Source organism: Solenopsis invicta, unplaced genomic scaffold, assembly GCF_016802725.1.
Source record: "Solenopsis invicta isolate M01_SB unplaced genomic scaffold, UNIL_Sinv_3.0 scaffold_106, whole genome shotgun sequence".
NCBI classification, from domain to species: domain Eukaryota; kingdom Metazoa; phylum Arthropoda; class Insecta; order Hymenoptera; family Formicidae; genus Solenopsis; species Solenopsis invicta.
In genome coordinates this window covers 121,208-134,547 of record NW_024105228.1, presented here as the reverse complement: position 1 = coordinate 134,547, position 13,340 = coordinate 121,208, and the positions used below count along the sequence as shown (strand labels likewise).

General features: G+C 31.9%; 1 protein-coding gene across 1 annotated transcript in view; it reads right to left on the bottom strand.

The window, feature by feature from the left end:
- The window catches only part of LOC113002804 (fatty acid synthase), a gene marked incomplete at its 3' end in the record, with an annotated part of 54,693 nt that overhangs the window by 14,854 nt on the left and 26,499 nt on the right, over nt 1–13,340 (bottom strand). The window contains exon 2 of the mRNA XM_039459234.1: nt 6,363–6,510. Coding sequence (XP_039315168.1) covers nt 6,363–6,468 — 106 coding nt within the window. The remainder of the gene's footprint in view (nt 1–6,362; nt 6,511–13,340) is intronic.

The window sequence follows — 13,340 nt, the reverse complement described above, 5'->3', positions numbered from 1 at the left end:
TAGCCAAGCTCTTAACATATTTACTCCAGAAATCCACTAATTTTCAATGGACAAACGAACAGCAACATTCTTTTGAAACTCTCAAATCTAAATTACTGTCACAACCGGTACTTATCTATCCTGATTGGAATAAACCTTTTATCTTGACGCGTCAAACGAAGCGATAGGAGCAATTCTTTCACAGGAAACAATAGGCAAAGATAAGCCGTTAGCTTTTGCCTCTCGTACTTTAAATAAAGCCGAAACACGATATAGTACAACAGAAAAGGAGCTGCTTGCGATTGTATGGGCAATTAAATATTTTAGACAATATTTGTATGGAAAAAAATTCACAATTATAACGGATCATAAACTTTTAGTTTGGCTAATGAATGTAAAAGATCCAAACTCAAGACTAATGAGATGGAGATTAAAATTAGAAGAATTTGACTATGAAATAATTTATAAATCAGGAAAAACAAACACTAACGCCGATGCTTTGTCCCGAATTCCCGTAAACGCAATCGACTCTTTCATGACAAATGACGAGATCAAAAAGATATTCTCAGAAATAATAAAGAAACGTGAAATTAAAATTTCTTTTGACAAAGATCCAGTCCCGGGATAGTCAAATGGTGATCCGAAAACCATCTCCATAGAAAAACTCCTAGACTTAATTCAACCAATCCTACAAGATCCATATGCCGATCCTGATAATTGGACTTTACATTTTGTTGGACCTATCGATACAAAAATTCAAAGTATAATTGACGCCTTAATCGAGATGCATGATTTGCAATCCAAAACGAAAGTTATAGTAGAAGAACGACCATCTGAAAAGTCTGAAAAAGATATTCCTAAACCATCATCCTCTAAACCAAACATTAACAAACAAATAATAACAAAGAATCAAATTGGAAGACAAAGTAACAAAACTATACTTTTCATTGAAAATCCTCCTGAGATTACTAGAGAGAACGAAATTTACATTTCACTTCACGCCACACATAGACAATTAAGTATTAAATTACATGATTTCCTAAATGAAAATGATCATTACATCAATATAATACATGATCAAAAAGAAATTAACAAATTAATTTCTGTTATCGATGAATACTATCTTGGAGATAAATTATACATATATATTTCTAAATATTTGCCGGAAATTACAAATATCCAGATAACCAAGTTAGATTCAGCACATCGGGCAAATTAATGCATTGCATGTATTGTTGAGAATTTGCAGGCAATTTGCTGGCTACAAAATTTAACGTAAAACTGAGTCAGCAACAGGAGAGCAAAAAACACAACATCAGTTAATGAAATGTTAAGAGCAAATGTTTATTAATAATAACATATCACGTTGACAGCAAACTGTCGGCTCGTCATGAGCTTGCATTGATATATATCATAATGACAGCAATATGTCATCAAAATGATGGCACGTATGATATCAAAAGTTTAATACAAGAAGTAGAATATTTGGTGAATATTGTTAAAGATCTTAAATTGCAGCTTATTATCGACAATTTAGTGATATGACAATATTCGGTCCCGCCGTGTGTAAGACAAGTGAGTGCTGGCGCTACCGCTAGGTGGCCACGCCGCGAGGGATTTTTCGTGAATCAAGTGCGGCCATAGGCGTTATATCTAGGCGCCACCGCAGCCGACTCCCCAATTCATACCATGGTTCGTACTTCAGTGAGCCTTTAGGAGCAACATGTCGTAACATCGAGACGAATACTCGCTCTCATTCTTTTAAAACGTGACGTGTGTATGAGTATAGAACGCTGTTCTACATAAAATTTTATATCTTTGGTGTAGAAATCACAATCGATTCAAATTACTTTTTTTTTTAATCGATTTTAATCGCACATTTTCGGCAGGGAAGTATCTTGAGACTATATTAATATTCTGGTGAAAGAATTTTGCAAATATTGCAGCAGATATATACAAATTTCTTGCAAGAATTTAACTGCAGCATCTTTCAGAAGTATTGAGTATGAGAAAGCAGATCATAACGTTCTGTTCGCAGAATCTTTCAAGAATCTGCTGCAAGATTTACTGCAGTCTTGCAGAAAATTACTACTAGAATAGTAATCAAATTGCTGACAACAAAGCCTCACGTGTAGATATCATGTATGATGATGACTTGCTGACATTTTGATATCAAACACATCAGTTGAATGTAGTGCACGCATGATAACAATTTGCTGGCAATTTGCTGAATTTAAATGAAGACTTTAATGACGTCAGAACAATAGACAGTTTGTAGAAACACCTTGGTTCTAGTTTGATGAAATTGAATGCGGAATAAGTGACAGCAAAATGTCATCTGATTACGATCGTTTGGCTATCAGGGTAAGGATGAAATAATGTCAGACGCTCATTTGGGTATATTAGGTGGCCATTATTCAGTAGAAAAAACGCTACAAAAATTTAGACAAAAATATAATTGGCCCAATATAGCTGTAGATGTCAAAGAATTTGTCAGCAAATGCGAGACATGTCAATTTAACAAACCAGGTACCCAAAAACCTTACATTTATTCCACACCAGATATCCCTCAAGCTCCCAACGAGAAAATATCCATTGACATTATGGGTCCATTTGAAATGACGAGCAGAGGAAATCGGTACATCCTTGTTACTCAAGATTATCTCGATACATCCTAGTAGAACCTTTGATAGATAAATCAACAGCCGCAATTATCAGGGCGTTATGGTATTCATGGCTCCGATATTTCGGTAAATCAAAAGAACTTCTCTCCGACAACGCTCAAGAATTTATCTCAAATGAATTTAACACTCTATGCGATAAATTGCACATTAAACATGTACTCACATCGATCTACCACTCGCAATCGAACGGGAAAAATGAAAGATCGCACTTAATACTAACAGAATATATAAGACATTACATTAACGAAGATGAGATATGATACTACCCCAAGCAATGCTCACGTATAATTGCACGATTAATAAAAATACGGGCTATACGCCCTACGAATTACAATTTGGTAGAGAACCTAATCACATCTTCAGCGAAGAAGATGAAAGGTTAACTCTCCAACAACAAATTGAAAATCTTCGTACTCAACACGAAAATAAATTAGAGGAAGCGCGTAGGAGCATACGCGAATATCAAAACGATAATCTTCCTACAAAAACGTACGCACCAATCAAAAACAATGATTTGATGCTTGTGAAAAACTTCAATGCTAAATCGTTCAAACCACAATGGAAAGGTCCGTTTCCTGTTGTTCGACACGACAAATTCATAACTTATCATATTAGAGAAAAGGAAGAAATTAAACAATATCATAGAAGTGATATTATACCTTTTATTTCAGGCGATCGAAATGGATCTGATACGAATCATTCCGATCTTTCTCCTCCTGACTCTCCAGAGTCATCCTGTTAGCAGCGTAGAAAAATATTTAATTGAACAATTGAACAACGACGAAGTTATATATCTCGAAACGCTAGGCAAAGTAAAATTATATCATGAACAATAGAAAATTGTAATAGGATACAATTTATTCAAATTAAAACAAAATTACCAAATGCTTAAAAATACATATATAGAATTGTCTAACAAATGTCTCTTTAAACAAAGTTGGACTTGCTCCTCCAAAAATCGTATTAATAAAAGATTAGATTATTTGAAAGAAATCGCAAATGATTTAGAGAACGTATTTTATCTCGCAGGACTTCGAACGATGTCAAGAGTTAAGCGCGGATTATTTGACTTTGTAGGAGAAATAAGCAAAACATTATTCGGAACTTTATCCGATGCTGATGCAAACTATTATAACAAAGAATTAGATAGTTTATATAAGGATCAGAAAAATATTATACAATATGTAAAAAATCAAAGTAGCATAATACTTAAATCTCTGGATAGTAATGAAAAAATTATTGACGTTACATCACAATCGATAAGTCGTATAAATGATCGTTTTAATCACCTTAGGAACTCGACTTTAATTAACGAAATGAATATTTGGATAGATGAAGCACTACTAGACTTAGATAAAAAGTTAAGAAAATTTCCTAACAAACTAAGAAAAGCGGAAGAACTAATCGTGGACGGAAGACATGGAACTATTAAACCTTACATTTTACCACCAAAAGAATTATTTAACATTTTAAGGCAGCATAAACATGTGGATAATTTCCCAGTACCTTTGGAAGAAACACACTATACAACTTTTATTGACATAAGTGAAATATCAATAGCATTAACAGAGAAACGACTAATTATTCAACTAGTAATTCCATTAATAGAAGACAAAATTTTAGAATTAACCAAAGTAATATCTCTTCCTAGAGTTGATTGGTTAAGACTCCACGGTTGGTTAAGACAATCAATAATAGATACAACCCAGAGACTTATTCTATTAGATCCATTTAGAACTACCTTTATGCCAATTAACGAACTAGAATTAAGTTTAGCAAAGAAACTTGGAAAATATCAATTACTAAATCGAACGTATCCGGATTATAAATTAGGAATAAAAGATAATTGTTTAACAGAAATAATTACTAAGCGTGAAACAGAAAAATGTACAACGAAGCACATGCAAATTCAAAACACATTATGGATCCAACTTCATACTAATCAGGATTGGATAGGAATTGCACCTAGAGAAGAAAATTTGCATATACTTTGTTCCGATAAAATCCCTCGTAACGTGCGAATATATCAAAACTTTATAATTCATCTAGAACCAGACTGTACAGCAATTTCCGACACAGCAACTTTAAAACCGGAAAATTTAATAAAAGACAAAATTGAGCTCATAAAACAATTCATGTAGTCAATCTAAAATCGATTAATGAAACTTTAATGAAATATAACTTGACTTACATACCAATGGATTTGATAAAAAAAATTCACGTTAACTCAGAACATTTGCAAACTCTAGGTAAAACCTTGGATGAACTGAACAACATAGCAGAACGAATATCAGAATATAAAAGAACTGTTACTTGGAAAGAAACATTTATGTATTATTTACATTTGACAGGATATATAGCCCTTGGCTCTATCCTCTTTGTATTTCTCTATAAAATCGACTATTTTCTAGTATTATCTATTCAAACAACTACTTGAAAATTGCTATAATCAATGTAGCTTCGGGAATCGCGCACCTACACAACACGCCCATTTCACCGCTTATCCTCCAAATCAAGGAATAAACTCGGAAGTATTAAGACGACGACTGCAATAAAATTTGACTATACGCCAAATTTTTCTATAAGGATGGAGGTGGGGGCAGCGACCACGTATCCCTTTTGGAATGTAGTATAATATATTACTAATGATTAGATACCATTTTCTTTTTTCGATTAGATAGGTATTAAAAGCATTCTTCGTTATATGACTAATAATCGGATTTTCCATTACTAAGGAAACTTCCATTTAGATAATCGAACCTTCCATTTTCAAAGTTTTACTTTTGATAAAAAAAGATATCATTCGAAGGAATACAACAAAAGAGGGAAATGCGTATTAGCCTTACCATATAAATAGAGACATCAGGAACCGCAGCGGCAGTTCCTCGTTATTCGTCAAAGTAAAAACTCTGAATCATTAATTGTAAACTACAATTAAGACATTATTGTAAAAGAAAAAAGAAATAAATTCTTTTTTTGAAATAATAAACTTGGCGAATCTTACAATGTGAATCAAGATGGTTTAAAAATTTCCGAACGTTGACTTCCAGTTTTTTTTTAAGCCTGAACTCCTTTTATGTATTTTTCTATAGGTTGCTAACAAATTATCTTTTTTTTATTTCCATTACTGGAATGTTTATGTTTTCTTCTATTCTTTTCCATGAATCATTCACTGCATTTCGATCTTTGTATAATGGATGTTTTGGGTTTCATAATAAATCTTCTTTTTCATATAATTGCAAAAAATCAATAATTTTCTCATTACACCACTCCATAGTGTATACGATCTATCAAGATCGAACAAGATTCGACACATTTATGCAATGGGGAAAGGTGGCCTAACAATGCTGCGCTTGTTTTTATCTCGTGTCAGCCGCGAACTCTTTGACTCGTGAACAGCTACCGACAGTTTGTGCATACGACGCGCCACAAGCCAGTTACGATTTATCTCGAACGATAACGGGCCACCATGTTTCCACGGCGCGTTGAGGCTCGCTCGCCGAATCAAAATTTGTTATGGCTCGCTATGGCTCGGCGAGTCTCTACGCGATGTGCGACCGCGGTTTTAGCCTGTTTTTTACCAATCGGCTCGCCAAGCTTGTAACGAGCCTAGACGAGCTTTGGCGAGCCACGTGCTGTGGGACCCCGGCTTTACGCTCCCATAGCGATTCGGCAAGTCTTACTATAATCGGCAATTACCTGATATTCCCGTAATAGCAATATCACTTTCAGAATATGGTACTTCATTTTCAATCGCGGACTCTCGCGTCTTAGGACCGTTGACACTTTCAGACTGAGTAGACATCTTGCTGTAGAAGACTCGAATGGACCTTCTTTTATTCTCGATCTGCAAAAATAGAACCAAACTTTTGTGCAAACAAATTTATTACAAAAAATGATAATTTTTTTAGTATATATTTATTAATAACAATTTATTTATTTAAAACAGAGTTATTTTGGATTTGTACTTTTAGGCTTGAAATTAAAATGTTTATCGGTGTTCATACCTATGATTGCCGTTTTTATTCCTCATTTCATTGCTATGTTATCATAACGCGCGACGCTCGGTCTTAGGAACGACACTATATATAGTCTAAGATCGTAAAAAATTTTTGAATGTGCCATTTACTATGTTTAATTTTATATATGTATATTTAAAGTATATTTATAAAACTGTACTTTTATTCAAATTAATACATGTATATAATTTATGGGTAATATTTTTTATAATTAAATATATTATGAATAATATCTTATAATATTAAGAACAGAGAGAATAAAAAGAATACTAACGATAGTAACGATAAAGAAAGTGACTTAGTTTTAAGTAGAGTCACGCAGTATAAACCGGAAACGAATGTAAAATTACCAGCAAAGTACAAAGGACCGTATTTAACCATGTACCTATCTTTTGAAAGATTCTTGGTATAAATTTGTGTTTACACTGAGAAAAAAAGTTGTTAACTGAACTAAATGAGTTTAGTTGGTTATAAATTGCTTAGTTCAAATATTAAAATATTTGAGTCAAATACATTGTAGTAAATCCGATTAATATCTGCAATTTGGAACAATGAAATAATTTTGTTGCCGTGTTTAATTAAATGAAGTAAGTTCTTGTTTTACTAATCAAATTATATTCAATTAAAATAAGCGGCAATATTAAAGCAAGCACATATATATGGAATTGATTCAATATAAATATTGTTATGTTAAAGTTTTTTTGTTTAATCCAAATACTCGATTATTTGCATAGAATAAATATTATTTGTTTTGACTAAACATTTCAATCGTATATCTTGTTTATTTATTGCTGCAACTAAATATTTCATTCTATACAACTAAACGATTATTTGATTTAAATAAGGAAGCTGCATGAACACAATAAACTTTATGTTGAATCAATGTCACATAAGTACGATTGATACAGCTTATTCCAAAAGATTATAATTTCATTACTACAACAAGAGAGAGAGAGAGAGAGAGAGAGAGAGAGAGAGAGTGATAATTCTTTTCATTAAATTCAGCAACAAAATTATTTAGTTGTTTCAATTTGGAGATTAATTTGAATTATATACTGTTAAGTTAAATATACATTTAATAATTAACAAAATTGTATAATTTGAAACAATATAATTTTGTGAAACTGTTTCATTTAATTAATGTTTTTGTTATACTAATCAAATAGTTGTTAATTTGATAAAACAACAATGTTGAAGAAATTAAATTTTATAATTAGTAAGTTAGATTTAATTAAAAATGATTTGTTTAAATAAAATAAGTGTGTATAAAATAAACCATATTTGTTACGTACATAAAAGAAATATTTAATTGTTTTTCTTCGGGCACGTATACAAAATATATAGATATTCGTTGAAAATGTAATCACATTTATGTACTTCGTATTTGCGAGATTCTTGAATCTGCTCAGCGACGCTGTGTTGACCTATCACGTGATCGATTGTTATGAATTCCATCGGAGTATACCGGGATCTCCAAAACGAGCGTTTTACCGTCTCGTAGGACAGTCAGTCCGTCTGTAGATCACTTGATAGTGAACGGATGTAATCGTTCGCACAGTCGCACCCGTGTGCGATTCTTGTATTATGCTCCCGAGAGCTAATGAAGGATAAAGTGAGACTTTGTAAGCTATTGTGAGAGTTAAAACTAACTTTAGTCAAATAAAAATTTTGTTTTCAGTATATTCAAAAGTATTTATTTTTTGTGAAAGTTAGAATATTATAGGTACATCTCCATTAAATTTAAGATATTTTATTGCTAATAAATGTATTTTGTTTTTAATGAATGTAGCCAATTTACCATATATAAAAAGTTGAAAAATTTATGAAATATCAGAAAAAGATAATATTATTATAACTAAATGTTTTCTGTAATATTAATGAATATGCAATAAAAATATCAAATAAAATTTTTTTTATTTATTAATTTGTTGTTTTTTAATAATATTTTATAATACTTTAGTTAATTAATAATATTTAACATTGAAAGAAAATAACATTAACATTTTTTCTATGTATAGATACATAATTCTTAACATTTATGTATCTTTAATTTTATTAGGAGTATAAATAAGTTTCCGCCGTTTCACAAAAAATGGCGCCACTAGTATGTTATGGTTGAAATTGTCTGTTGTAAAACGTTATATCGTAAGGTTGGACATCTGGCAACAACATAACCTTAAAATATTAGCGATTTTGTATCAGCATCATATATCTTTTTTCATGCGAAAATGTCGAGTTTTAAGCCGAATAAGCGTTATTTGCGGGAGCTTTTGATTTACTTCTTTAATTTGAAGAAATCTGCAGCCGAGGCGCATCGATTGCTTGTAGAAGCATATGGTAAGGCTGCCTTAAGTGAAAGAAGTTGCCGTGAGTGGTTTCACAAGTTTAAGAACGGTGAATTTGACGTCGAAGACAAAGAACGTAGCAAAAGGCCGAAAGTGTACGAAGACGCAGAATTGGAAACATTATTAGATGAAGATTCGTGCCAAACGCAAGAAGCACTTGCACTTACATTAGGAGTGACTCAACCAGCAATTTCACATCGCTTAAAATCATTGGGAATGATTCAAAAACAAGAAAACTGGGTTCCATATGAACTGAAACCGAGAAACGTTGAACGCCGATTTTTCACATGTGAAATGCTGCTTGCCAGGCATAAACAAAAGGGTTTTTTGCATCGTATAGTCACTGGTGATGAAAAATGGATCCACTACGATAACCCAAAGAAGAAGAAATCATGGGGACCACCTGGCCATGCTTCAACATCGACAGCCAAGCCGAACATTCATGGAAAAAAGCTCATGTTGTGTATTTGGTAGGATCAGCTTGGTGTCATGTATTATGAGTTGCTCAAACCGAATGAAACCATTATTGGGGCTCTCTACCGAACACAATTGATGAGATTGAGCCGAGTACTCAAGGAAAAACGTGCCCACTACTACTCCAGACACGACAAAGTTATTCTTCTGCATGATAATGCTCGTCCACATGTTGCGGCGCCGGTCAAAACCTACCTGGAAACACTCAATTGGGAAGTTTTACCCCACCCGCCGTATTCACCAGACATTGCTCCTTCTGATTACTACCTGTTTCGATCGATGACGCATGGCCTGTCTGAGCAACACTTCACATCATATGAAGATACAAAATATTGGGTCGATTTGTGGATAGCTTCAAAAGATGAAGCATTCTTCCGACGCGGTATCCGTATGCTGCCAGAAAGATGGGAAAAAGTAGTGGCTAGCGATGGACAATACTTCGAATAAAACATTAGGTACCGTTCTTTCACAATAAATATCCAATTTTTGATAAGAAACGGCGGAAACTTATTTATACTCCTAATATATTTTAATTTTATCAATATATTAAATAATTACTTTTAAAATATGTAACAGTAACATATTGTTTCATTAAAATTTAACATTACAAATATGTTAATTTAACAAAATTTAATTTTAAATTGTATCAAATGTTTTATTTTGTGTCAAATTTTTACATAATATTTGTGTTAATTTTACGTTTTGATTTTATCAATATATAAAACAATTATTTTCATAAAATATAAAAACATCACACTATTTTACTTAAATTTTACATTATAAATGTGTCTACGGGACACTAAATATGTTTGTAAAATTATGTGATAGTGTTACGTTTTTTGTGTTAATTTATTAATAAATATTTACGCGATTGACTAACATATTTGCCTTATGTAAAATTAACATAAAAATTTGGGTGGACTGTTTGGGACATGCAGAATGTGTTAAATTTAACACAAATTTATTTAAAGAAAGTAGATATTCAGGAAGATGGCTTGTAGATTTTAATAATTGGAATTTAGAAATAGATTTTTGAATTATGATTTTAAATTTTAAGAAAATAAATTAGAAGAGAACATTTTTAGAGAAATAAGTTTGAAGGAATTAAATTACGAGAAAAATAATTTTTAAATAAATTAAATTTAGAGAGAATAATTCTGAGAGGAATAAATTTCGATAAGAGTTATGCATATTCTAGAAATTACTTTACTCTAGAAAAAACTTTCAAGAAAATAAATTTCTATTTTAGATAGGTTTCGGTGGAACCCTATGATTTTAACTAATTGTAAGATTTAGCCCGCCCGTGATCTTACTAATAATCTACAAGTTGGTGAGTTGCCTATAATGAGCGCCTTACCGATTATTAAGTAAGGTAAAAATGATACTATATTCTTTTACATGTAAATGTAACGTATTGTTTGCTTATATTTCATAACAAATATTATATTGTCTTATTTTTACAAAATATACTCTTACACTGACAAAAAAGTAGTTGGCATCTGTAATTACAATTATATAATTGAATGTTAAAGTTTAATAATAATGGTTAAAAGCTCCATTTTTATATTATTACTATTACTTAACTAGTATCAATAAAACACAATGTGTTATATTAACAAAAAGGTGGAACACATTGTATGCTATTATTACTTACAGTAATAGTATACATATATAAACATACACATAAATATTTCAATAAAGGTTTTTTTAATTTTTTTAATTCAGTGAGTTATCTTTCAAATATAATTAATTAATAAACTGATAGCTAAACTAGAGAACGTAAAAACTGAACACTAATTGATGAGTAACTGGTAATTTAATTGTAACTGATATTACCATCAGTTATGTGATTGATAGTTAGAGTAACTGATAATATATAAGAAAAAATTTTGCGAAAACTCATGAAAAAACTGAGCACTAACTGATAAATAACTGGTCATCAATTAACTGATAAAAGTACTGTAGTAATTTGAAAAAAGTTTTTCATCAGTTACTGAGTTTTACCAGTTACTGATAAAAAAACTCGACGAATATTTATCCAGTTCTATCAAATCTTATATTAATCAGTAACTGATAAAACCTGATTTATATCAGTTATTGATTAATACTAACAAAAAACTAGTTCTAATACATTACCAGTTGTTTTTCATCAATAATTGGTAAAACACAGTAACTAATAAAAAACTTGTTTCAAATTATTACAGTTTGTTTATTAGTTAACTGATGACCATGTTATTCATCAATTAGTGCTCAGTTTTTTAATCAATTTTCACGGAATTTTTTCTTAAGAGAGAAGAAGGTATTATGGCTACTGTCGACAATTTGGCTACCCCTATTATTTCTGTTACTAGGTGACATATTCTAACAATTGCTTATGAAGTTATTCGTTTATTAGCCCGTCGTTTTTTAGTAATGCTAATATCCCGCACAGCACGTAATATTGCAACAATATTGCGACAATATTACGATATTGCAGTAATATTATAGCGATATTGTAATATTGCTATGACATTGCAGCAATATTGCAATATGATATATCATAATACAATATTGCTATGACATTGCAGCAATATTGCAATGTCATAGCAATATTGCAATATGATATATCATATTACAATACTGCAGTGATATTGCAGAAATATTCAAATTCGATATATCACATTGTAATATTGCTATGACATTGCAGCAATGTTGCAATATGGTATATCGTATTACCAAAGAAGTACGAAAATCAGAAAGGAGGCTTTCTAGTAACCCGTGAAACGGAAGTAGCCTCTTAAGACTCCTAAGATGGCTGCCAAATCATTAAACGCCATTATGTGAACCTCTATTCTCGTGACTTCTACACGAGATTTATAGGTGTTCCCATATAAGTGGCCACCCCTCTTTATTTCGTAAACTAGCAGAGATAGATCCAATACATATAATATCAAATTAAATGGTTTGAACTAAACTTTATTGTTAGCACAGTGGTTACTTAAAAAAATTATCTATGTTAAAGAACAAAGAGACATGCACAACTTTTGCATGGTAAAGTGAATATTTTTATATAATAAAAGTCGATTATCATATATTTAAGATCATTTTAAGTATTACCTTAAGATGCCATCAACCAATCAGAAAGACGTATTAGCATCTTACTTAAGACGAACTTGAAATAAAAAAATCGACTATGGCCTAGTTTACACCGAGTACTTCATACACGTACTAACTAGTAATTTTCTATTAAATTATCTTAATTTCGGCAATAAATTTAAAGAATGGTATACTAAGCTTATACAATGTAAATCGAGATAATTAAATATATGTATCATGTATACACGCCTCGTCGAAAGTAAGATAATTTAATAGAAAGTTACGAGTTAGTACGCGTATCAAGTGCTCGGTGTAAACTAGGCCTATGAATACCGGCCCAAGTGCTCTTGGAGCATGCAACGTAAACAAACCTAGGGACTCTAGGGCCGGTATTCATAGTCGATTCTTATGTCAAGATCGTCTTAAGTAATGTCTTAAGATGCTAATACGGCTCTCTGATTGGTTGATAGCATCTTAAGGTGATACTTAAGATGATCTTAAATATAAGAATCGACTATGAATACCGGCCTAGAGAGCGTTAAGTGGAACGCACCTCTCGTATCTATGCGGCCTGCGCAGCAATCGACCATGCATGCAGCATGCACGCCGCATGAATACTTTTTCTGTTCACTTTAGTTCACTTGTTTGGATACCATTTTTGCGTGTAGGCGTGTATGTACAGTGTGATTTGAGCTATTGTTGATTGAATCGGGTGAGTCCCGATAGCGCACATCCTGATAGCACACAAGCCACTCACAATGGCA